Raw genomic sequence first — 27,584 nt, 5'->3', positions numbered from 1 at the left:
GGTTTATTTTACATCGCTTTACTTCCGGCATTTATTTTTACTGACTATTTTATCTAGTTTAAATTTCGCAGGAGCTTTAGCGCTACGTGGAACTATTTCTTCGGCAGCGAACTGGGGCAATACTTTGGGAAGGATAATCAGACTTCCCGACAAGGGTCAAGGATCAACCTCGAACACTCGTCTCCAACCCAAAATATTCTGTTTGCATTCCGCATATTCATATTTCGGAACTCTCAAGTTTGATCGGAACACCCAGTGTCATCATAATTTGACACTGGGACAATATTTTGCAAAGATTCGCACCAATCGAGATTCGTCATTCATAGGTGCCGTAGTTTATCCCAGAACTACACACGACCTGATTCTCGTGCAACCCGAGATATGTAGGCAACTCGGGGACCGGAGTTCGGCCATGATCCTCTCAAATTTTATTTACCCTTAGCCCTCCAAAATCCTTTAGCCGGGACAAAATAGGCTACTGAGTCAACGTCTTTGCCCGAAAATTCTTTCATCATTACCGGGCAAAGAGGGACAAGTTGTTGACACCCAATTTTGTCCCGCCTCTCCTCCAAAATATCTGTTTACGCTTCTAATATTTTGGCAACTCTAAAAAGTAATTATTTATATTTTACTACAATTATTAGCTTCTTACTAATACCGGCGTTTCGTTATCATATTGCGGTCACTAGCTGTTATTATTTTTATTACTACCACCATTATTATTATTATTATTATTATTATTATTATTATTATTATTATTATTATTATTATTATTATGTTATTATCATTATTACCGGTATTATATAATTCGCATTATGCACACGCATCGCATTTACTTTGTGCAGTTAAATAATAGTGTTTATTTACTGATATTTGAGCACTAATAATCATATATTAAGTAATATTTTAGCGCACGTTAGTATATGGTTAATTCAAATAGGTTTTGTATTTAAATTTAGAAGCTCAAATTGACTCTCCCATCTGCTGAGTTATTAGCCCAACTCCGAGCCCAATCAACATAAACATTTTCGGATCAAGCAGCCCACATTTTATTCATCAGCTCACATTTTAATTGACCTATCCCACTATTCATCTACCCTATCCAGCCCATATTTTAATATCCAGCCCACTAGACGACCTGATCCGACCGTCCCATGATCCGACCCGAGTCAGTGAACAAAAGGAACCACTAGGGTTCCTTTCTTTTTGACCCAGCGCCGCACCCCTCCCCGCTACCCTCTCTCCTCACTCCCTCTCCCTTCGTCGATGGAAAAAGTAAATCCACAGTCGCCTTTCACTTCTATCAGACCGTACATGGTCATTTTGGGGAAGGACATTAATGGTTCGTCCTTCCCCCGTCCGGATTCAACCATTGAAAAGGGGTAAGGTTTTGTTTTCTTCTTCCTTCTCCTTTGCTTCAATCTGAATCCCTTGATGAGTTTTGTCTACTTGTGATTTCAAATCAGTTTTATCAGTTCTCTTTTTTATTTTCGGGTACGGGAATTTTAATTGTATTTGTCCACTTCTTTCTTTTTCTGACCAAGGATTTGAAATCTGAACGTTGTTGATTCAAAGTCCCGCCCAATGTTTTTGAACCCCAAGCAAACCCTAGATTTTCCCCCTATAAATAATCGTTTTCTGAATTGAAAAGATTAAGCTGGAGCCGCCTGAAAATTGAACAAGTTTTCCAGCCGCTATAAAATCCCTAAAATATAAGTTCTAGGATCATTAAGTTAAGTACACTATTAATCGGAGTTAATTTTTTAGCACTCACATAGTTAAAATAGGTGTCCTAATTCATCGTTAAAATAATTAGGTGGCAACTCCTTAAAAAGCAAAATACGAATCGCCAATATGTTGTACTCCTACTTTAACCCGTTTAAAATGGGGTATAACAGCAAGTATAGTATCTGCTGCAGCATGTAAGGAATCTGCTGCAACAACTATAGTATCTGTTACAGCGGCTATAGTATCCGTTGCAGCAAGTACAGTATCTGTTGCAGCATATGTAGAATCTGTTGCAACAATTGTAATATCTGTGCAGCAAGTGATTAAGTTGTTGAACAAATCCTTACTCGTGTTGGATAAAACACAAGTTGTAACCAGTGTTTTAAAAGGCGGGGGCGTAAAGCGGGGCATTTTACATACGCCTCGACGAGGCGTATGCCTCGAGGCACGGGGCGTAAGCCCCATGAGTATTTAATTTTTAATATTTCTTAAAATAATATAATTACAATAAATATTTTTAAATAAATAAAATTACATAAAAAAATAAAAAAAAAACTGTAAATAAATGAAATATATATATATATATATATATATATATATGTATGTATGTATGTATGTGTGTGTGTGTGTGTGTGTGTGAGCGCGCACGCGCTTGATTCTCACAATAAAATGATCAAAGCAATCCATTATACACCGCTTATAACTTGTAATTATATATAACATAATTTTACAAGTATAACAATACAATGAAATAAAAGCTATTATGAAATGCAAATCAATTCTAACATTTTAACTTTCAAACACGGAAAAAAACACAGTTTCTTAAAACACTATTACTATCATACTATTCATTTTATCTCCGTATAAGCAAATAATCAATAAAATTTATCAATATTACAATTAAAACATAACTTCTTCATGAACAAAAAATAAAATTATATGATAATTCTGATACATAGAACTTATGACCAATGACAAGTGAAAATGTACAATTCCGCTATGTGTTTTTTTAAAAAAAAAAATTAAGTGATATTCACCCTCACAACGTTCTCAAATAGTAAATATCCAATACTACGACTTGTTATATGAGTTACACCCAATCTTCTATTTCTATAGATGAAAAACTATTAAGTATCATTATTTTGTTAAACAATTATGAGGGTGAATGATTTTAATTAAGGAATTTAAAATATAATTTGTGTAAGAACTGTTAGGTGAGCCCTGGGCGTTGGGCGTGTTTAGGGCGTACGGTTGGACGCTTAGGACGTAAGCCTCATAGGAACTAAGCCCCGCACGTTAGCCCCAGGACTTTTTGCCACTGCCCTGCCCCGGGGCGAGCCCCGGGGCGAGTCCTGACACTGCCTTTTAAAACAATGGTTGTAACACATAACTTAGTTGAAAAAACACCAACATATAACTTGGTTGTTGCAACAGATTTATTACTTGCTGGAAGTTAAACATAAATTACCATGCTAAGGAACAATAACATTACAATGTCATAAAGTTCCAACAGATAACTATTATTAAAGCGTAATGCAATTTAAAACTATGGAGCATTTAGGCTTGGATATGTTGTTTTTTGTGGCCAGCTGTTTTGCATAAGGAGCATTTGTTTTTCCTCGTCGGAAATGATTCCCCGATTCCACGCCTCCTCTTTGTCCGCCTTCTTCCGGATTTGCTTGGATCAACATATGGAGAAGGTACCTCTCTCTCTCTAATATCTCCAAAGGAACTTTCCAAGATTCTTCAGAAGGCACAGGACAAATTTCCTCACAATATGCAATTATATAATTCTCCACCTTATAATATGGAGGTGAGTAGTCATAAATCCACCTTCCAAAGTCGTCACCATATTGGACACGAAGCGCTGCCATTGCATATGGACAAAGTATTTTGTCCAGGTCAAAAACTCTATAAGTACAAGATCTACTTTGCAGATCGACTGTCGCAACTGCACCGTGACCGATGACGCTAAACTTGTAGTTGGCTATTTGATGGGCTAACAACTTGTTCCCCAAGTTGACAAATTTTGAAAAAAAAAAATTCAACTGAAGGAACAAAGATGTTTGGTGAGTCGATGAACTCCATACGTCTCTCATGAAATTTTTCTGCAAATCTCCTGTTTATGGCATCAAATAAAGCAGTAATGGGAAACTCTCTTTCAACATTGAACATTGAATTCACCGACTCAGCAATGCTTGACGTCATAAGATTATACCTGTGAAAATAAAGAGCTTCAGTTATGGTCTCTGTGTCATACCAAAATGCAACAACTAAGTGAGTTGTTGGAACAACTAAATTACCTGTTGCAACAAGTGAGTTAGTTGTTCCAACAGATATGTTACTTGTTGGAGAGAGCTTCAGTTATCGTCTCTGTGTCATAACAAAATTCCACAACTAAGTGAGTTGTTGGAACAACTAAATTACCTGTTGCAACAAGTGAGGTAGTTGTTCCAACATATGTGTTACTTATTGGAGAGAGCTTCAGTTATTGTCTCTGTGTCATAACAAAAAGCAACAACTAAGTGAGTTGTTGAAACAACTAAATTACCTGTTGCAACAAGTAAGTAGTTGTTCCAACAGATGTGTTACTTGTTGGAGAGAGCTTCAGTTATTGTCTCTGTGTCATAACAAAATGCAACAACTAAGTGATTTGTTGGAACAACTAACTCACCTGTTGCAACAAGTGAAGTAGTTGTTCCAACAGATGTGTTACTTGTTGGAGAGAGCTTCAGTTATTGTCTCTGTGTCATAACAAAATGCAATAACTAAGTGAGTTGTTGGAACAACTAACTCACCTGTTGCAACAAGTGAGTTAGTTATTCCAACAGATGTGTTACTTGTTGGAGAGAGCTTCAGTTATTGTCTCCGTGTCATAACAAAATGCAACAACTAAGTGAGTTGTTGGAACAACTAACTTACCTGTTGCAACAAGTGAGTTAGTTGTTCCAACAGATGTGTTATTTGTTGGAAAGGTAATGTATGAATACCTATTTCCGGGGAAGAATACCCTGCTCCATCTGTGGAATCCAACACGTTCAAGATGTTCGGCAGCCCCAAGGACGGTATCTCTGATTTGATTGAAATGGTCATTGAACTTATCTATATTGTACGATTTTGCTGCTTTATAAAACTGAGATTTGACCTTCGTATTGTGAAAGGTGGTTCAGAGATTTTCCCAAAGGTGCTTCATGCAACAACCATAATGAGATAAAGGGAAGACAATTGAAACTGCCTTTTTGATACTTGGATGTCTATCAGAAATTATGCACAACTCTTTGGTATCATCTACAAAGCTTCTCATTTGTTCAAAAACATATTTGTATGAGGCATCACACTCCTTGTCCACTACACAAAATGCCACAGGAAAAACATGATTCTCCGCATCTTGCGCCACGGCTGACAATAACACTCCTTCGTACTTGCCCTTCAAGAATGTCCCATCGACAACTATGACTTTTCTCATTTGCGCAAAACCAAGCATCCAAGCCTTGTAGGCTACAAAAAAGTACTTGAACTTCCCATTAGCATCAACCTTCAATGCCGTCTTACTTCCTAGATTTGCAGAACGAAACATATAACGGTACACATTAAGCACTGCATACCCGTGCTCATGTTCCCCCTTGTCAAAGATTTTGCAATCTCCATGCCCTTCCAGACCTTCCAATAACTTACCTTACAACCCAATTCTGTGCGGAATGATTGGCTCATATCTTTTGTAGATGGGCCTTTACCGTCGAGAAACCTATCTTTGAAGTATTCACCAATGACTTTCACTGTGGCGTGTGGATTATGGCTAGTAATATGCTCAGAACCACATGTGTGATACTTTACGTAGGTTGTAATACAAAATCTGTCAGAACTTAAAAGCTTCATAGCCCTCGGCCACCACTTGCACTCCGGATGTACACATCTAAAGCAATACACAGTGCGCAAATTAATCACCTTCTTGAGTGTAAAATCTTTCTTCACGCAAGCAAGTTTCAACATAGTTGCTAGTTGTTCCTTGTTCTTGAATGAAATTCCTTTTATAAAAGCCTGTTTCATCATCTTGAACATGGCTGTACTGTGAAGATTGTGTAGAACACGGTGTATTGCTCGCAACTTCGGGTGTAGGAATCGGCTCACCCCCACTTCCATTATCTGGAATATCCATATCCATATCCATATCCACCCCATCCAATTTATCATTTAACACATCTTGTTGGTCTTGACCTAAATTATGGTTCTCTACCGGGCTTCCAACCACGTATACCCTTAAAATGGGCCTAGCTATATCATTCAAATAAGTACGCAAACGATCCTGATCGGTTATCTTAAAAGGCAAGACCCTCTGGTTTTCAAAAGAGCTATGCATGTAAGTGATGACAAGATCTTTAGGTTCACAAGTTAATTCACAATAGGTGATGATTAAGTTCACAAAATCATCAAACACAATATCTCTTTGGACACTCATCGCTATCGTCTCTAACGTGTGACTACCCTTCCGTCGCCAAATATATCGATTGTTCTTCTCGATCCATTCGCCATGACAATCAACACCTATTGTTATTGAGTCCTCCATTAATGCTACCTGAATATATTTTATTTTTTTTAAAAAAGGTCATGACAATATAGTAACAAAATACAATAACTTAATGACTTGTTGGAACAGATGAATCAGATGTTGAGACAAATGGATTACATGTTGCAACAAGTACTATCCTTGTTGCACCAACTAACTAATTTGTTGGAGTCAGCTTCAGTTTTTTGAGTTCTGTTTAATCCAAAGACAGTTGAAGATGTCCAACAGATTAGTGAGTTGTTGCAACAAGTATATTACTTGTTGCAACAGGTAATACACTTGTTGCAGCAACTAACTAATCTGTTAGAGTCAGCTACAGTTTTTTTTTTGGTCCAGTTTTTGGGTTCTATTGGACTGAAGCTGAATCCAACGGATCAGTCAGTTGTTGCAACAGGTAGTACACTACTTGCAACAACTCACAAATCTGTTGCAACTTATTCATACTACGTATTTAACAACAATTAGTATAGAAGTTGCAACAACTACATAATCTGTTGTAATTGTGGCAGCAACTACAATAACTGTTGCATAAACTACAGCAGCTTCTGCAGAAACTACAACAGTTGTTGCAAAAATTTAGAAGCTCTTATACAGCAGCTTTAGCACTTGTTGCAACAAGTACAATTGCTACTGTAAATTGTTGGAAAATCAGCAGCAAAACCCACATAAATAATTGAAACAAAACAACAATATTTTACTTACCAAATGAGCGGAAATTACTTCTGAAGTAATGCCCAGCCAAAAAATTGCAAAATCTGCTGGTTTCGTTTTTTTCTTTGTTGAGCAAATTCTTCAAAATGCCGCACCAATGGAAGAAGAAGAAGCAGGGGAAGCAGCAATACTTATGAAGTAATGCCCATGTAGACACTAACGAAATCCAACCAAAAAAATTGCAAATCTGGTGGTTTAGTTTTTTCTTTCGTTGAGCAGATTCTTCAAAATGGAACAACAATGGATGAAGAAGAAGCAGGGGAAGCAGCAATGTAAGATGAGGAAGAAGAAAAAGGAGGAAGAACGAATCGAGGAAGGAGAAGAAGAACAGTGGAGGGAAAAGAGCAAAAACGGGTGCAGCTATTGGCGCCCTTTTTTTTTTACCCATTTTGGTATTTTAGGGTTTATATTGGCTGGGTCAAAGTGTTAAAAATAAAACTTGAGGGAAAAGTGTTAAAAATAAAGTTAAGGGTCAAAGTGTCAAAATGAAAACTTTTAGGCAAGGTCAAAACCTCTTAATCACTAATCAAAAAACATCACCTCCACTCAATAATTAAAACTTGAGTCACCTCCACTCAATAAAAAGACTTAAGAGTCACCTATAGTTAAATGTCACCTATACTTCTTTTCTTATGAGCCCGTTTGGATTGGCTTATAAGTTGCTTATAAGTTGTTTTCAGCTTTTTTGAGTGTTTGGCTAGTCAGCTTAAAGCCATTTTGTGCTTAAAATAAGCCCAAAAAAATAATTGGGTCTATTTGGCTTAGCTTATCTAAAGCAACTTATAAGAACAGCTTATAAGCTGTTTTTTTTAAGCCTATCCAAACAGGCTCTATGTTGTTAGTATTATATTTCTCATACTTTCAACCCACACTTCCAAATAAAAATTTAAAAAAAAAAAAAGAATAAGGGCAAAACTGTCCCATTTTAATAGTTTAAAGGCAAAATTGACTCATTTTTCCTTATTTTGAAGCAATAATAAGAAAGATAACTTAGTAATTTCATCAAATACATAGAATATGTGGATTTTAATGAAATTATCTATTACTCCATCCGTTTCAATTTATATGAACCTATTTGACTGGGCACGACATTTAAGAAAGAGAAAGGAATTTTGAAACTTATGGTTCAAAATAAGTCTTGAAAATCTGTGTGGTTGTAAATCATTCATAAAGTGAATTTGTTTCCAAATTAGGAAAGAGGTCATTCATTTTGGCACGGACTAAAAAGAAAATAGTTCAAACAAATTGGACTAGAAGAGTAAGCCCCCATTTGGCCATAAAAATTATTCACTTTATTCCGGAATTTTTTTTCACTTTTTTCCGGAATCAGCGTTTGAATACCAAAAACTCAAAAAACTTGTTTTTCAAAAAAGAAATCACTTTTTTAGAACTTCATTTCACCAAAAACTACAATTTCAAAAATTATGGCCAAACACAACTCCAACTCCAAAATTCAAAAAAAAAAGTGTTTTTTTTTTTGTATCTATGGAAACGGGGCCTAAGTCTCAACTTACTTTAAGCTACAAGCTCAACTATAGCTTCACGTATTTTCGAGCAATACCGAATCACAATATCTCAATCTCAATAGATTCAAATCTTGAAAACTAATAATAGGATGTTCTTGAAAATTGTGAGATCAATCCTTACCTCAATGCTATAGGTTTATCCCTGTTAGCTTAGTTGATTATTTTGAACTACAAATTGAAAATTTCTTGTTTGTTTATTCAGTGATTGAATTCAGTTGGTTTTTTTTATTTATAGAACTGAACATTAAACTTTGTAGCTGAGTTAAGGATTACTATTGGGTGCTTAGAACCGTGATTAGCAAGTTGAATCCTTACTTTGGTTTGAAGATTAAAGTTGAAATTGAAAAACCTCCATAGCCACTGGCCATTAAAAATTCCAGCAATGGTCGACTGCTTCAACAGAGACAGTAAAAGAGAAAAAAATGGAAAACGAGAAAGAAAGGGGTAAAAGAGGGACCGAGATAAATTGGGTAATTTTAATTTAAATCGTGGAATTTTAGTTGATTTGGGGGATTTCATCCAACTGGGGGTAGATGTGTGAAGTTTAATAACGCAGGGGCTTGATTGGCCCTATAATGAAATAGAGTACAAAGTTAACTAATAAAAAAAAGTAGAATGACAAAGTTGACCTTTTCACAAAATATATATAATTTGGTAAAACCATGCAATTGGCACACAAATAACATACAATTATGTTGTTGTATTGGTATATGTATTTTGTATGTTGCGTGCATGTTACTGCAGGATAGTTTTGTACCCTAATATATGGAGCACGTGAACCCATGATTTATCTACCAAACTAGTTAGTAGTTTATGTACATATTTTCTAAAATTGATCCAATATAATCGGCTAATATTCATGTTGCACTTGGTTGAATGCTGAGTTATTCACCTTCGGGAGCAAGCATCAATTCCCACTCAATGTTTTTTTTCTTTCCCTTCCTTTAATGGTGCACCCATATTATAAAAGTTCTTTGACCCGCCTATGCATTGAACATACAAATAATCAATCAAAAACAACTTATACGTGTAAAGTTTTCTTCAATAAGCCTCTTTATTGGTCGTGGTCCCCCCACTAAAGTCGAAGTATAAATTTGCCCACCCTGCTAGGATACTTGATAAATTTGCCCTTATATGAATTGAAGTGTGACTTGAACTCCACAATAAAAAAAATAGACACGTCAGATCCACCTAGACTTTCAAATCCAATTCTCTTTCACATTCAAAGAACCTAAATAACCCTCAAATATAGTTACGAAGACGGGTTAAGAGAATTGGAATTGGAAAACTGGTTACTGGTTAAAGGTTAAAAAGAAAATTGGGTTTGGAAGTCTAGGTGAATCTGACGTGACTATTTTTTTGTATTGTTGATTTCAAGTCACACTTTTATCCGTATAAAGGTAATTTATCAAGTATCCTAACAGGAAGGACAAATTTAATCCCAAACATTAACAGAGGACAAATGTAAACTATAAACCATACTTAGAGCGTGAATTATACCCTTTTCCGAAGTATATAACCCAATTACAAAATATCTTCTCTCCTCCACCCCATCCAAAACCCCTTCTTCTTCTTCCTCATGACCTTTCCTTAGAGATGGAAGAAGTTCAAATCATCTCCACATGTTTAGTTGAAGCAACATCAAATAATGAATCAATTTCATACAATAACACCCCAAAAGTTTCTAAAATTGAAATGACACCATGGGATTTACGATTCCTCCTTCTTGACACTATCCAAAAAGGTCTCCTTTTCTACAAACCAAATGAAGAAATTATTCCCAAATCATCATTCATTGAACATTTAAAAAAATCCCTTTCTCTCACTTTAAACTTTTTTCCTTTTCTCTCACTTTAAACTTTTTTCCTCCGTTATCTGGCCGTTTCTTCACCGTTAAAAACGCCAACGGTGACACAGTTTGGGAATTCACCCACGCAGTTAGTCCAAAATTAACTGTTTCTACAATTCTTGATTCTACACACGTACCACTTATTGTTCACCATCTTTTTCCACTCAATAAGGTTCGTAATTTCGAATGCGTTACTAAGCCTTTATTTGGTGTACAAGTAACGCAACTTGTTGATGGTTACTTTATCGGGTGCAGTATGAGTCATAGCTTAGCAGATGGTACTTGTTTTTGGCATTTCATAAATTCTTGGTCTGAAATATCTCGTGGGTACGAAGTTATTTCCAAGTTCTCAGTTTTACAACGTTATTTTCCCGATAAAATGAATCTTCCAATTCATCTTCCCTTAAAGCTAGATGATTGAAAATTTTTTTGAAGTATTTGAAGTTCCAACTTTGATGGAGAGGATTTTTCATCTTAGTAAAGAAAGTATAGCTAAACTCAAAGCAAAAGCAAATTATGAAATGTGTGTTAAATCGATTTCTTCTTTACAAGCTTACTTGGCTCATCTATGGCGCTCTGTTACTCGTTGTCGTAATCTTGATGCTAAGGAAGAAGTCATCATTAACCTTATCATAGGTGAGTGCATTTTTAGTTTTTTAATTATGTTTTAAACGATCTCATCACGTATGCCTTATTCTTTTTTTCAGTTGTTTCTTTTTTCCTGAAATTCGGGTTCATTGTAACGAGAAAATGATCAAAATGGCCCTTAATGTATGAGGGTTGGATTGTTTCGGTCCTTGATATATTTCACTTGATTGAAATAGTCCTTGATGTTTCGAGAAAATGATCAAAATGGTCCTTAATGTATGAGGATTGGATTGTTTTGGTCCTTGATATATTCACTTGATTGAAATAGTCCTTGATGTATGCAAAATGTGGATGGTTTTGGTCCTAAATCCTAAATATAATGCCGTAACATTATTCAAATGTTTGACACAAAAAATCCATCAAATGTAAGTGAAAAATAAATAGCATGCAATGTGAAAGCAAATAACTTAAAATTGAAAATATAACCTAAATTCAAAATCCAAAAGAAAAAATTCAACATAATACTCATATGTCAAATTCTAACATTACATAAGTAAGTTTCAACGTAACTTAAGTAAATAATTCAAAAGAAAGGAAAAATATAAGTTTATAACCCCATTTACAATGAAATTCTACTTTAATAACGTCACTCGTTATATGTCAAGTTTGTTAATAACTCATTCTTTTCAATATTAAGAGGTGTAGTTTCAAATATTAGAATAATAACACGGTTATGCTAAATGAATAAAATAAAAAAATACGAGCAATTACATGGAATCACAAGAAGTAAAGGTTGGGAATGAAAAGAAAGAAAATGAAAAATAAATAATATAAAAAGAATAATATATTTTAAAAATAAAAATAAAAAAAAAAGTAAAAATAAAAAAATTAAAATTTTTTCACTTACATTTGATGGATTTTTTGTGTCAAACATTTGAATAATGTTACGACATTATATTTAGGATTTAGGACCAAAACCATCCACATTTTGCATACATTAAGGATTATTTCAATCAAGTGAATATATCAAGGACCAAAACAATCCAACCCTCATACATTAAGGACCATTTTGATCATTTTCTCGAAACATCAAGGACTATTTCAATCAAGTGAAATATATTAAGGACCAAAATAATCCAACCCTCATACATTAAGGACCATTTTGATCATTTTCTCTCATTGTAACCGATAACTTTTGTGCAGATCATATATACTCCATCTGTCCAGCTTACTTGTCTATTATATTAAAAATAATTGTCCAATTTTACTTGTTCCTTTTAGAAAATTAAAAGATAATTTACCAATTTTTTCCTATTTTACCCTTAATATTAATAAGTCTAATTTTCAATTTCTTTTTCCAACACTTTAGAATGATCTTAGTCAAACTTGCCTTAATATAAAAATTTTGCCTCCACAACTAACTTTTTATAGGAAATATGGGAATTGTTGGAGCCCATTACTTAATTAGTTGGATGCACATTTTTTTAAAGTTTTAATTGATTTCAATCATTAGATAATTAGCAATAATTAGGAATAATATGGTAAACTTTTCATTCTATTTTTGACTCCTTAATAGGTCTGTCAAGTCAATATGTGACAAGTAAAACTGGACGGAGGGAGTATAATTTATTAAAATTTTGACTATGAATGCAATTATTATTGTTGTATTAACTTAAATTCACTGTAGGAACCAATAAACTTTAAATCTTGAATTCACTTCCGACGAAAAAAGAAATAGTATCGTATAAATTGAGACAGAAAGAATACTTAATTATGTCCTCAATAGGTGCGAGATCAAGACTAAATCCTCCTCTTCCGGAAGGCTATTTTGGAAATGCAATTCATGCCAAGCAAGTCAAGACAACTGCAGGGGAGCTACTGGAAATGGACAAGGATGGGCTGCAATGCAAATGAACAAGATAGTTAGCTCACAGAACTCTGAAGAAGTGGTGAAAATGTACAAAGGGTGGGTTGAAAATCCAATTTTATTCACTAAGAACTCCGTATTTGTGGGGAGTAAATTAAGAATAAGCAGTTCACCAAGATATAATATTTATGGTACTGATTTTGGTTGGGGAAAACCAGTTGCAGTGAGGAGTGGGATGGCAATGAAACATAATGGGAAGGTTACTTTATTTCCTGGTGCAAAAGAAGGAAGTGTAGATATTGAAGTTTGTCTTTCACCTGAGACTTTACAAGCAATGGAGAATGATCAAGAATTTATGGAAGCTGTAACTCAGACTTAAGACACTGGTCTGTTTGATCAAAGTTTTAAAATCTGTTTGTTTTGCAAAGTATTTTTTGGTACAAGTGCTTTTTTAAAAAGTATTTCTGGAAAATAGCAATTTTTGTTTGACTTGTCAATTTGAACAACACTTTTGACAATATTAGATTATCAATTTGTGCTTGATTAAGGTTTGAAGTTTCTAGGGAAAAGTTACTTTATTCAACTTCAACCACTTTACAGTATGAAAGGCTAAGGTTTAGGGCTATAATTGCCATTAGTTCTACCACCAGATCAATCAGAGTTATCTTAGCTAGGTCTAATGTTGGATGAAGAAGAATGTTGGGTCTTTTAAAAATGAGTTTGGGTTAATGAGTTGAATTTGGGTCTAATTATATGTGAATCAATAAAAATAATGCCTTAATATTGAATTTCGGTCTAATTACATTTGGACCAAAAAAATTATTGCCACATATTTAATTAAAAAATTCATATATTCCACAGCAACTTTTATTAAAAGGAGGGGTAGTTTTAGACTTAAATTTAACATCAAGGGTATTTTTTTATCCAAATAGGTGGAAGGAAGGATAAGTTTGATCTAATAGGTGAAAGGATGACATTTTTGAACCATTTTTGGTATGTTAAAGGCATTTTGACCCTTTTCCGTATTTAGTAGTCAAAAGTACTTTTCCCCCTTAAAAGCTTGACCAAATACCTCAATTTTATAAAATAAATACTACCTTTTTAGAAAATAAACACTTTTGGCTTCTTAAAAACATAACAAACTGGCTATATAATCGTTAGTCACTAGGATGATTTTCCGTGTTGTATTGCTTATTTGCTTTGGTTAATCAGTAATAAATACTGTTGAATTAAAAATAAAAAAGATAAGTATTCATCCCTAAAGATATAAATAACTCAAATAAAGCTTCATTGTTCGTTGATCGAGTCTGTAATGAGTCAGTGGGGGTGAATGTGAGGATGGGTTAAAGGCATGCACATTGTTACATATTTATTAGTTTTTCTTACATATAGGTTTGCACTTAGCACTTAGCAATCTACTCATTTTTACTTTTAAAGTACTCCTGCCACTTGTCTAAGAAAATAAGTTTCTTGAAAATGATTTTCATAGTAAAAGTGTGAAAAATAAATTCTTGAAGCGACATTCCACACTAATTTTCTCCTTTCCATCCTCCAACACATCCTATCCCGCTCTCACTCCCGTAGCCCCAATCCCCACCTCCCCTACGCCTCACCCCTAATTCCCTAGTGTTTGCTTAGATTATAGTCCTTCCGTCCCATAATAAGTGTCACGTTAGCCAAAAAAAATTGTCCCATAATAAGTGTCACCTTAGGAAACCAAGACATAAATTGGCTAGTTTTTCCAACTCTACCCTTAGACAAAAAGTGACAAGTTAAAGTAATGATGATTGGAAAAGCCACATTGTAACTTGGTATTGTTGGATTCTCAATGTTAAAAGGCTTACTACTTATACATGTTCTAATCAAGAGGAAAAATTAATTAATTTTTATTATGTAGGGGTAATTTAGTAAACTTCACATTGCATTATCAGTTTCTTTAATATGTGTGTTTTTTGGCTAAGGTGACACTTATTATAGGACGGAGGGAGTACTCCATCGTCCCACTTTATGTGATACACTTTCCTTTTTAGTCTGTCCCAAAAAGAATGATACATTTCTATATTTAGAAATTAATAAACTTAAAACTTCCCCCTTTTACCCTTAATTAATGAAATGATTTACAGCCACACAAAAATCTATGGATTGTTTTAGACCGCAATTTCAAAAGTCTTTTTTTCTTTCTTAAACGTTGTGCCTAGTCAAACTATATCACATAAATTGGGACGGAAGGAGTATATACATACTTTTGAAATAATATTTTCTACTTACATACCAAACATAACAAAATAAATAAGAAAATCATTTATTTTTGAGGCAAACATTTCCCTTCCTTGCTCCTATCTTTTTCCAAGAATACTTATTCCTGATTAACCAAAGCAATACAACACAGAAAAATGATCCTGAAAACTAAAGAACTCTTAATTAGTTACAGCTTCCATGAATTCTAGATCATTCTCCATTGCTTGTAAAGTCTCAGGTGAAAGACAAACTTCAATATCTACACTTCCTTCTTTTGCACCAGGAAATAAAGTAACCTTCCCATTATGTTTCATTGCCATCCCACTTCTCACTGCAACTGGTTTTCCCCAACCAAAATCAGTACCATAAATATTATACCTTGGAGAACTACTAATGCCAAATCTAAATACTGAGCCCTTAGAGAATAAAACTGGATTTTCTGCCCACCAATTATAGAATTTCATCACTTCTTCAGAGTTCTGTGAGCTAACTGCCTTGTTCATTTGCATTGCAGCCCATCCTAGTCCATTTTTTAGTAGCTCTCCTGCAGTTGTCTTGACTTGCTTGGCATGAATTGCATTTCCAAAGTACTCTTCTGGAAGAGGAGGATTTAGCCTTGATCTTGCACCTGTTGAAGACATAATTAAGTACTCCTTCGCAATTTATGTAATATTGTATTTTTAGTCTGTTCCAGAAACAATGACATACTATTCTAATAGCAGTATAGTGCACAAAGCATCCCGCTTTAGCAGGGTCCGGGGAAGGGCCGCACTCTAAGGGATGTGATATAGACAGCTTACCCTAATGCAAGCATCAGTGGCTGCTTCTACGGCTCGGACCCGTCACTTATAGAAATAAAATAAATTTAAACTTTTTAGTTTACTCTAATGAGATGATTTATAGTCACACAAATGTGTTATGGTATCCGGCCCTGCTTATTTTAGACCATAAAGTTCAAATGTATTTCTTTCTCTCTAAGAGCCCGTATGGATGGGCTTATGGCTTATTTTGTCATTTTAGCTTAAAAACAAGTTCTTAAAAGCACTTTTCTATTTTACCCAAACACTACAAGTGCTTAAAAGCTATTTTGGCTTAAAAACACTTAAAAATAAGCCAATCCAAACTGGCTCTAAGACTATATCCAATCAAATATTATCTCTAGTAGCTTAAACTTTAAGATGACATGATCAGTGGCGGAGCCAGGATTTTCATCTAGGGGGTTTAAAATTTTTAAAAGTTAAATACGCGAAGAAGTCAGGGGGTTCAACATCTACTATATATATATAATAAATTAATTTTAACTTTAAAAACACACTGTAATTTTTCGCCACCGGACATGATCAAAGGATTCGATATGGTCTCACAACGGGCAAAAATCCTGGACTCAAGTCTAACTGTAGACATTGGTCATAAAAAAGAACTTACGTGCACTTGAAAAAAGAAAAAGAAAAAAATGGACAAACCTGCACGCACGTTATACGACGTGTGAAAGACATATTGAAGTAATTAGAAGTGTTTTTTTTTTTCTAATAATTTAAATTTTTAAATGTTGTGGTTATGTGGTCACACAAATAAATTATTATGGTATCAGAACAAACGATGGTTGAATCTCACACTACATGTAAAAGACACGTAGAAAACACGTTGGTAGAAATAATTAAATAATTAAAAGTACACTCACCGATGACAAGGTTGATGACGATTTCTTCCTCAGCATCAATATTACGACTACGAGTAAGAGAGCGCCATAGATGAGCCAAGTAAGCTTGTAAGGAAGAAATGGACTTAACACCCATTTCAGCATTCGCTTTTGCTTTGAGTTTAGCTATACTTTCTTTACTAAGATGAAATATCCTTTCCATCAAAGGTGGAGTTTCAATTACTTGAAACAATTTTTCATCATCCAGCTTTAGGGGAAGATGAATTGGAATATCCATTTTCTCAGGAAAATAACGTTCTAAAACCGGGAACTTGGAAATAACTTCGTACGCACGAGAAATTTCGGACCAAGAGTTCAAGAAATGCCAAAAACAATCCCCATCTCCTAAACTATGACTCATACTGCACCCAATAAAATAACCATCAACAAGTTCTGTTACTTGTACACCAAATAAAGGCTTAGTAACACATTCGAAATTACGAACATTATTGAGTGGAAAAAGATGGTGAACAATAAGTGGTACGTGTGTAGAATCAAGAATTGTAGAGACAGTTAATTTTGGACTAACGGCGTGGGTGAATTCCACGCCGTTGTTGTTACAGTTTATGAAGAAAGAAATTGTGTCATCGTCAGCGTTTTTAAAGGCAGAGAAACGGCCGGCTAAAGGAGGAAAAAAGTGCAAAGTGCGAGAAAGAGATGTTTTCAAGTGGTCAATGAATGATGTATTATTTTCTGTTGCTTTGTGAAAAAGGAGACCTTTTTGGATAGTGTCAAGGAGGAGGAATTGTAAATCCCATGGTGTCATTTCAATTTTAGAAACTTTTGGGCTGTTGTTGTATGAGATTGATTCGTTATTTGATATTGCTCCAACTAAACATGTTGAGATAATTTGAATGTCTTCCATCACTGAGTGAGAAGGAGAAGGGGTTTTGGAAGTGAAATGGAAGAGATTTGTGATTCCAAAGAACTATTAGAAGATAACAGGCATGTCGTTAAAGAGAAGCGCTTCTCATTATAAATCTTTTAATTATAATTAAAGAGTATTCTAATTAAAGATAAAGAGGTCAGGTACATCTCATTATACCCATAACAGTGGGTAAAAGTATACTGACCTCCCTGTAACAGTCTGTCTTCTAAATATTTTATTATTACATTAAGTTTTATTTGAAATCGATTTTCATATTATGTTAGTATATTATATGTTCTCTATAAAAGCATCTCGCTATAGCAATTAAAAAATATCCGAATTAACCACGTTATAGAGAAATTCGAATTGATCATGTGTAGAGCTCTAAGGCTGAGGAAAATATTCGAAAGTTGACAGTAAACTGCAGCAGTATGCAAGGGCCAAGGATACAAGAACTGAATTTAGTTCACGTGCAATTGGAATAGGAAACTTTACGTTTATACTATCATTTCTCCCATGCTGTCCTCTTTATTATATTTACTTATTTCTGAATTCATTTTGGAGAGTGGGGTGTCGGCTTGTCGCTACACGGCTAAGCCCGTCAACCGGTTCAAACCGGACCGGTAAGCGGTTACGGAACCGGCCGGTTTCCGGTTTAAAAACCGGAACCGGTCCGGTTCAAACAGTCCAAAATCCCTTTTTTTTTGTTTTTTATATTATATATATATATATATATTATAGTATTTATTAGTATATTTTAGGTATATTTACATATGTTATATAAGTTTATAAGTAAAGTTTAAATATTTACTGACTAACATGCTAACAGCAAGTCAGCAATACAGAATATACGTGTGTATATATATATATATATATATATATATATATTAAGTTATATGCTTAAGTTATAGTGTTATACTACATATACCTAAAATATAGTAAGAATATACTTATATATATCAATATACTTAGGTTATATAACTTATATATATAGATATATGTTTAAGTTATATATATATTAATATATATATATATGTGTTTAAGTTATATGTATACTATATATACTTATAAGTATAATGTGAGGACCCACAGCTGGGCGCTAACCATACTGTGAACCCTTGTGCCAGCTGGGCGCTAACCATACTGGACACCATGAACATGATCTGCATGACATGACATACTCAGGTATTGTAGCAGTGAAATCACACATAGTTCGCTACGCGCTGCAGCACTTCGAACCCGTGACCTCAGGCCTTTTGTTCTCCCAAAGGAGACGACTCTCACCAATTGAGCTGCAGCGTGTGCGAATTGTCTGTGATTTCTTGCCACAATAGCTCAGTAGTCCATGCGCAGATGCATGTCAGCTAGTCAGCAGGGTCAGATACCCACAGCAGTCAGTAGAGGGGGCAACCTACAGTGCAGATCACTGTGGATCCTCGACAAAAAGTCGCCTTTTTTGTGAGGACCCACAGCTGGGCGCTAACCATACTGTGAACCCTTGGGTACAGCTGGGCGCTAACCATACTGACCCCATGAACATGATCTGCATGACATGACATACTCAGGTATTGTAGCAGTGAAATCACAACAATTCGCTACGCGCTGCAGCACTTCGAACCCGTGACCTCAGGCCTTTTGTTCTCCCAAAGGAGACGACTCTCACCAGTTGAGCTGCAGCTCAACTGGTAAGAGGCGCTCCTTCGGGGGACAAAGAGCTTGAGGTCGCGGGTTCGATACCCGTAGCTCTGCAGAGTGAAGATGGCATAGTTGTGCGATCCGTCTGCGACCCAAGTCATACAATAATGCAGTGTACATGAGCAAGTCATGGAGGGCAACCCGCAGCATGCATGGGTTACACCTGCGGATCCTCAAACACAAGTCGCCTTTTTTGTGAGGACCCACAGCTGGGCGCTGACCATGCTGTGAACCTCTGGGTATCTGACCCCATAACTGACTGCTGTGGCATCTGCGCCCTGCTGACTAGTCATGACTACTGGAGGTATTGTATGGCAAGAAATCACAGACAATTCGCACACGCTGCAGCGCTTCGAACCCGTGACCTCAGGGAGAACAAAAGGCCTGAGGTCACGGGTTCGAAGCGCTGCAGCGTGTGCAAATTGTCTGTGATTTCTTGCCATACAATACCTCAGTAGTCATGACTAGTCAGCAGGGCGCAGATGCCACAGCAGTCAGTTATGGGGTCAGATACCCAGAGGTTCACAGCATGGTCAGCGCCCAGCTGTGGGTCCTCACATATAACTTATATATATATATATATATATATATATATATATGTTTAAGTATACTATATAGTATATATACTTATAACTTATATATTATAACTTAAGTTATTTATAGCTTAATTTTTTTCTAAGTTTATAAATTCGTATATATACATATACCTAAAATACTTATATACGTATATATATACGTTATACATATACCTAAAATATAGTAAGAATATACTTATATATATCAATATACTTAGGTTATATAACTTAATATATAAATATGTTTAAGTTATATATAACTTATATATATGTATAACTTAATATATATATATATATATATATATATATATATATATATATATATATATATGTTTAAGTTATATGTATACTATATATTATAAGTATATTCTTAGTATATTTTAGTTATTTTTCAAGTATATAAATTTCTAGTTTTTAATTTAAGTAGATGTATGTCATAAGTATATTCTTAGTATATTTTAGGTATATTCCTAACTTAATATAAGTAAAAATATGAACACAAGTAAATAGAATAAAGCTCAATGAGCCATATATTTTATTCATTCTTGGATAACATTTATTTGCAAGTTGTATTTTTTTTTAACTTCCAAATAATACATGAGTTGTAAAGAAATAGTAGAATAATAAATTCACCAATTCTGAATCATTTTGTTAATTTTTCCCATATCATATTCGGCCATGGAGATATCTTCAAAGTCTTCCATTTGGTCCGGTCCACTTGCTATCAAATCTTCAATTTCTTCCTCTTCGCCTTCCTCCGCTTCTGAGTTTTGGTTGCGTCGCTCCGATCTAATCCAATCGCGAATGCACACTAGTACTTGCAAGCTAAAGTCGGATAATGAATGTCTATGGTTTGCAATTTGTTGTCTTCCTTGGCTAAATGCGCTCTCCGAAGCCACGGTTGATACTTGAACCATAAGGATATCTCGAGCCATTCTTGAGAGTATCGGATGACTTGCCTTGTACTTCTTCCACCATGCTAAGACGTCCAATTCATCCAGTTCATTGATATCCACATTTGGCTGTATCAAATAAAAGTTATATTCATCAAAGTTTGCATTACAAGAAGAAGTTGGCTGTGAATGTAAAACTTTTAAATGCGACAAACCCGACAAGCCCTTTTTGCTACTTTGAGAAGTAGTAGGGCGTGGAGCAACGGGTGTAGCACGTTCTTCCAAATTAGAATAATGAGTAAAAACTTTTCTAAACTCGTCATCAATAGCGAGTTCGGCTTCAGCTAAAGATGGTTGAACTCCCTCTTCAATTTCTAAAAATGTATAAATTTGACCAACCAATGCTTTAGTATAAGACACTTTTAAATAAGGATTTAAAAGAGAACCCAAAATAAATAAAGTTGGGATGGGAAAAAAATACTTCTTAAATTTGATTATCATTTCAAAAATAGCCGCTTGATAACCGGGTTTATATTTATACTCTTGTAAAACTCTAGCTATTTCCGCTAAGTAGGCTAAAATTCCGGTTACCGTGGGATAGAATTGTCTAGAAAAAGCAAGAGTTGCATTATAAAAAATTTCTAAGAGTTTAACACATTCTTTAACATCTTCCCAATGCGCAAAATTTAACCAATCATCACTATTAATATTATATTTGTTGTGAACTTGTTATATGGGAATCCTATACTCATATGCTTGTTGTAGCATAATGTAAGTGTAGTTCCACCTAGGCTCAATTTCTACTTGAATTTTCCTAGGTCTAAGGTTATTTTCCACACAAGCATTCTTAAAATCTCTAAGTCTTGCCCTATTAGCATTACAAAAAAGAAACGCAACCGCATATCTAACTTTTCGAATAGAATCGTCAAAACACACAAGACCATCTTTAACAATTAAATTTAAAATGTGACAACTACATCTCACATGAAAAATATTTTTTAGCGGAGGGTTTATTTCTCTTTTTAAAAGACCAATCGCCTTTGTATTATTAGAAGCATTATCTAAAGCAATACAAAGTGTTTTTCTATAAATATTAAAAAATCTCTTTATAGTAGACATTGAATCTGCTAAAAATTTTCCATCGTGACGACCTTTTGCCTTCATCATATAAAAAAGCTATAATTCTTTTTTGCATAACTCAATTGTCATCAATCCAATGACATGTAATAGCAAAAAAATCTAACTTGTTAAGGTTAAGACCCAAATCAGCGGTAAGAGAAATATTACAATTTAAAGAATTAAATACATGGCGCAAATAAAATCTATATTTTTTATACAAATCTATAACATCCGCTCTACAAGTACTTCTAGGAATACCCTCAAATAACGGATTATAACAACGTTGAATGTAAGTAACAAACTCCAAACCCGAGGGAAAGGAAAATGGTAAACAATCATAAGCTACCATTTTAGCTATTTCTACACGCTCTTTTTTCTTGTCATACTTAAAATTTCTACCGGTTCGTGGGTCTATCGTCATTTGAATACCCCCCACATTTGAACCCGTTTGCTCTCCCCAAACATCCATATGTTTTTTCCTCATATGACCATTTAGTGTACCCGTTCCACCATCCTTACTAGTTCCTTGCCTAAAAGCAAATACTTGTCTATATAGGATACATGTAACTGATTGGTTTTCCCTATCCTTAGTCATAAATTTCCAAATTTTAGCGGTTGGCTTACGAGTTCTAGGCGGTTTGTCTTGTGTATGTGATTGTGCAGGACATGTATCTCCTATGGGATTTTCGGGGGGGGGGGGGGGGGGGGGGGGTTGTGTTTCATCATCATCAATTTCATTAAAAGTGTTGGTAAAATGTTGTTGCATTGCCTCATGACCTAAAAGTGGATTATTTCCACCAACATCAATACCTAAATTAGGTGTTTCTTCTACAAATGTTTCCTCATTAAGCCCACCCCTAACAATACCACTACTACTACCGGCACCACGTCTAAATCTCTTTGCCATTATTAAATAGAATTAATTTAAATCACAATCAAATAAATCACAAGAAAATAAATTGCAACAAATTAAATTGCTAGAATTAAATTGCGAAAAATAAAGATAGAGTTGGAACGAAGGTACCAAATTGCCGGATTAATTTCCAACAAAGTGAAGGCGGCTAGAATTGCAAATCCACCAAAGCTACTTCGGATTGTTGCAAAATCACCAACTCCACCAACAATATTATAATTGCAAAATTAATAATTGAAACTAGAATAAGACTTTATAATATTTTTTGAAAGAAATTTAAAGTGGCTAATTATTGCAAAGTAACTATAATTGAGAGATTGAGATTTGAGAGAAAGAGAAGAGTGAATTGGTGTGGATTAAAATGAAAATGAAGAAGGGTTTATATAGGGGTGGGGAATGAGTTAAAGTGTTTAAAAAAAAAGTTTGGGGGTTGGGGGGGGGGGGGGGGGGGGGCGCAAAAAATGAATTTATGGCCATTTGGCAACGGCCATTTTTGCAAATGGACCGTTGTCAACGATTCAATAACGGTCAGCAGCCCAGCAACGGATATATCTAAATTTTTTTATTTTTATTTCACCGGTTTAACCGGTCCGGTTCCGATTTTACCGGTTTAAACCGGTTCTGGTTTCAAAAAAATCAAAACCGGACCGGTAAGAAATAGACGGTTAACCGGTTCTACCGGTTCCGATTTTACCGGTTAAACCGGACCGGTTGACGGGCTTACACGGCAGAGTAAGATTCACTCCATGGCACAAGATTTTATGTCAAAATTGAATTCCTTTTTTATAGGAGTAGTTATATTTCTTTTTCGAATTTCGACAACTAACTTGGTCCTAATTCAAAAGAGAAACCTATTTTAGAGCCCGTTTGGCTTAGTTTATAAGTTTCAGCTTTTTTGAGTGTTTGACTGGTCAGCTTATAAACTATTTTGTGCTTAAAATAAATCCAAAAAAATAAGTTGTCCCGTATGGCTTAGCTTAAAAAAAGCAGTTTTTTTAAGCCCATCCAAACAGGCTCTTAAACAGTTTCATTTTTGGGGTGCATTGATAATCTATAATAGTTCTTTTAATTCTTTGATTAAAATGACTTACAATGACATGAGACAACTTGTAATAAGTCTAATCTGGAAAATATTCAATAGGGTCGTGGAGATAGCTTCTTGATCGATCGATTGATTGGTTTGAAGCACGAACACTACTAAAAATATAGGAATTTTTTCGACCAATATCTTTTCGACCTCATGAGGTCGAAAATTTTCATTTTTTAATTAATTATTTTATATTTATATAATTAAATTTTGTATAAAATATTTTTTTTTCATTTATTATTTGTACAAAAAAGTAGTTTCGACCTCATTAGGTCGAAATTATATTTTCCCGTTAATTAACCGACCTCGTGTGGTCGAAATCCTATAAAAATAAAAATAAAAACTGAAAATTTTGACCTCATGAAGTCAAAAAAATTTCGATCTCAATTGAGGTCGAATTTTTGAGGTCGAAAATTGCTGGTTTTTTAGTAGTGGAAGGGATTGACTGAAGTATGAGATTAGCCTAAAATTAACGTCGAACAACTAGCTGTCTATTTATTAAGAAATATTTTGATTGTTTTTGGCAGATTGCTTATTACTAGGTTAGGTTGGATCGGATGTCAATATGTGGAGGCACCCTTTTGTTATCATTGGACATTTTTTGCTTTAGTTTCTCCCTCCTTTTCAACTTAATTATATGATATATTTTCTTGATAATTCGCTTAAAAAGGAATGAAATATCTTATATTTGAAATAATACAACTTTAAATTTCTCATTTTATTTTTAACGAGAAACTTTTATAGTCACATAAATATGATGACAAGTTTAACATCATTAGTTTAAAAAATCTTCCTTCCTGTACTGAGACAAATTATGAGCCTATTTGACTCGATCAATGAGCAATGAAGCTTTATTTGACATCTGTAGGGATGAATACTTGTTCCAATGAAATACGACACATAAATGATCCTTAATATTTCCTCTGTCCTAATTATGTGCAGCTTACAATCTAAAATGAGTTGTAAATTTTTTTTATTATAAATCATCTCATTAAAGATAAAATAAAAAATTTGAAATATAATTATTACTAAATATAGAAAGACATCATTCTTTCTGAGACAAACTAAAAAGGAAAGAGTGTTACATTAATTAATTACAGCTTCCATGAATTCTTGATCATTCTCCATTGCTTGCAAAGTCTCTGGCAAAAGGCAGACTTCAATATCTACACTCCCTTCTTCTATACCAGGAAATAAAGTAATTTTCCCATCACTTTTATTTGCCATCCCACTCCTCACAGCAACTGGTTTTCCCCAACCAAAATCAGTACCATAAATATTATACCTTGGAGAACTACTAATCCCCAAGTTAGTATTCCCCAAAAATCCTGAGCCCTTAGTAAATAAAATTGGATTTTCAGCCCAACTTTTATACATTTTCACCACTTCTTCAGAGTTCTGTGAACTAACTACCTTGTTCATTTGCATTGCAGCCCATCCTAGTCCATTTTTTAGTAGCTCCCCTGCACTTGTCTCTACTTGCTTGATATAAACTGCATTCCCAAAGTACCCTTCTGGAAGAGGAGGATGTAGCCTTGATCTCGCACCTGTTGAAAACATAATTAAGTATACCTTATGTCTCAATTTGTATGATTTTAAAGTATATTGCTCTCAATTATAAAGTAACAATACATGTTTAACATAATTTCTGTGTAAAGGTTAATAATTCTGAAAATATATAAGTATTCATAAGTAAATGGTTTTTAAAGTGTTCATTTCAAGTAATTAAAAGTTACATTTAGCCAAATATCACAAGCACTAAACTTAAAATATACCAACAACTGAAGAATCACAAAAATGCTATGAACCTGATCCAATAAATAGACGTCATAACTCGTGAGCTCGAATATCATTGTTAAGAGTGATCATAAGAGGCATGTTAAAAACGTATAATTAAGTAAACAAAAGTATACTCACCTACGATAACACTGATGACGACTTCTTGCTCAGCATCAAGCTTACGACAACGAGTAACAGAGCGCCACAGATGAGCCAAGTATGCTTGCAAAGAAGAAATAGATTTATCATCCATTTCAGAATTGGCTTTACCCTTGAGCCTACCTATACTTTCCTTACTAAGATGAAAAATCCTTTCCATCAAAGGTGGAACTTCAAATTTTTCAAACAATTTTTCATCATCCAACTTCAAGGGAAGATGAATTGGATCATCCATTTTCTCGGGAAAATAACGTTCTAAAACTGCACTTTTGGAAATAACTTCGTACCCACGAGATATTTCAGACCAAGTATTCAAGAAATGCCAAAAACAAGTACCATCACCTAAGCTATGACTCATAGTACATCCAATAAAATATCCATCAACAAGTTCAGTTATTTGAACACCAAATAAAGGCTTAGTAACACATTCGAAGTTACGAGTATTGTTCGATGGAAAAAGAGAGTGAACAATTTTCGGTACGTGTTTAGAATCAAGAATTGTAGATACAGTTAATTTTGGACTAACTGCATGGGTGAATTCCACGCCTGCGTTGTTACAGTTTATGAAGAAAGAAACTGTGTCATCACAGTCGTTTTTAACGGTTGAAAAACGGCCAGCTAACGGAGGAAAAAAGTGTAAAGTGCGAGAAAGAGATGTTTTCAAGTGATCAATGAATGATGTATTATTTTCTTTTGGTTTGTGGAAAAGGAGACCCTTTTGGATAGTGTCAAGAAGGAGGAATTGTAAATCCCATGGTGTCATTTCAATTTTAGAAACTTTTGGGGTGTTGTTGTCTGAGATTGATTCATTATTTGATGTTGCACCAACTAAACATGTGGAGATGACTTGAATTTCTTCCATCTCTTAGGAAATTATGGCTGAGGAAGAAGAAGGGCTTTTGAGAGTGGAGTGGAAGATACCAATATAAAGAATTTCAGGACTTGTTATGAATATGGTTCTTTAAGTAATCTTGTATGACTTGGAAAGTGTGCTCTCTCTTCTATATCAGCAAAGGAAGGAGAAAATGAGATATGGTCTTTTATTCTGTTTTTTCATCATAAATTTCTTAGTAAAGGCTCGTGTTCAAAAATTTCACTAAGGGAATGTTACTTATATTTAAGTATTTGATTGCACGATAAAAAATATTGTCAGTCAATATACACGTATTGGATATTATTCTAAAGTTGACAGTACACAAGTATGCATCTAAAATTCTAAATGCATTTGGTATAGGAAACTTTTAGGTTTCTAGTATTTCTTTTTCAACCATGCTGATGCTATCCTCTTTATTTTATTTAGTAGCAGGACTTATTTATAAATTCAGTTTGGAGAGTCGGCTTGTCGCTATACGGCAACGTAAGATTCACGTTATGGCACAACATCTTATATTCAAAGTCCTTCTTCGACCTAACTAGTCATTACTCCCTCCGTCCCAAACTGTTTAACACTTTTTACTTTTTGAGAGTCAAGCATCTTAATTTTGACTGTGTGTTTAAACATAAAATTTTTAAGTCTTCCAAAATAAAATTTACATATTTGAAAATTACGTAAAACGTATTATAAGTCATCATAATTAATAATTTAAAACATTTAAAAGACATATGACTAATGGGACCATTTACTTCTCTTCTGGAAAAATCCTAGATGGATGCATCACATTTTCTACCAAAATTAACACTAAGAGACCCACACAATTTTAGCTTCTACACAATAAAGTATATGATA

The 27,584-nt window shown here is 34.4% G+C and overlaps 2 protein-coding genes and 1 pseudogene across 2 annotated transcripts; 1 reads left to right on the top strand and 2 right to left on the bottom strand.

Moving 5' to 3' along the window:
- Positions 1–10,030: 10,030 nt before the first annotated feature.
- LOC132609587 (protein ENHANCED PSEUDOMONAS SUSCEPTIBILITY 1-like) lies at positions 10,031–13,552 on the top strand (annotated as a pseudogene).
- A 1,601-nt stretch (positions 13,553–15,153) lies between these two features.
- On the bottom strand, positions 15,154–17,635 carry LOC132611989 (protein ENHANCED PSEUDOMONAS SUSCEPTIBILITY 1-like). Its single transcript, XM_060326343.1, has 2 exons — positions 16,753–17,635; positions 15,154–15,699 (listed from the first exon to the last, which is right to left on the bottom strand). Exons 1-2 carry the CDS (start codon positions 17,633–17,635, stop codon positions 15,251–15,253), a joined length of 1,332 nt encoding a protein of 443 aa, XP_060182326.1. The 3' UTR covers positions 15,154–15,250.
- A 7,222-nt stretch (positions 17,636–24,857) lies between these two features.
- On the bottom strand, positions 24,858–26,951 carry LOC132611979 (protein ENHANCED PSEUDOMONAS SUSCEPTIBILITY 1-like). Its single transcript, XM_060326332.1, has 2 exons — positions 25,838–26,951; positions 24,858–25,467 (listed from the first exon to the last, which is right to left on the bottom strand). Exons 1-2 carry the CDS (start codon positions 26,718–26,720, stop codon positions 25,007–25,009), a joined length of 1,344 nt encoding a protein of 447 aa, XP_060182315.1. The 5' UTR covers positions 26,721–26,951; the 3' UTR covers positions 24,858–25,006.
- Between the last annotated feature and the right edge of the window lie 633 nt (positions 26,952–27,584).

The sequence above is a fragment of the Lycium barbarum genome, chromosome 9 (genome assembly GCF_019175385.1).
Source record: "Lycium barbarum isolate Lr01 chromosome 9, ASM1917538v2, whole genome shotgun sequence".
Classification (NCBI taxonomy): domain Eukaryota; kingdom Viridiplantae; phylum Streptophyta; class Magnoliopsida; order Solanales; family Solanaceae; genus Lycium; species Lycium barbarum.
This window is presented reverse-complemented; position numbering and strand designations above follow the sequence as displayed.

What these genes read in the sequence shown, in the direction of transcription:
- LOC132611979 (XM_060326332.1), bottom strand. Translation starts at nt 26,720, where the DNA reads ATGGAAGAAATTCAAGTCATCTCCACATGTTTAGTTGGTGCAACATCA. An exon ending in CGTCATCAGTGTTATCGTAG is followed by an intron (nt 25,468 to 25,837) that starts GTGAGTATACTT and finishes TGTTTTCAACAG; the next exon opens with GTGCGAGATCAAGGCTACAT.
- LOC132611989 (XM_060326343.1), bottom strand. Translation starts at nt 17,635, where the DNA reads ATGGAAGACATTCAAATTATCTCAACATGTTTAGTTGGAGCAATATCA. An exon ending in CGTCATCAACCTTGTCATCG is followed by an intron (nt 15,700 to 16,752) that starts GTGAGTGTACTT and finishes TGTCTTCAACAG; the next exon opens with GTGCAAGATCAAGGCTAAAT.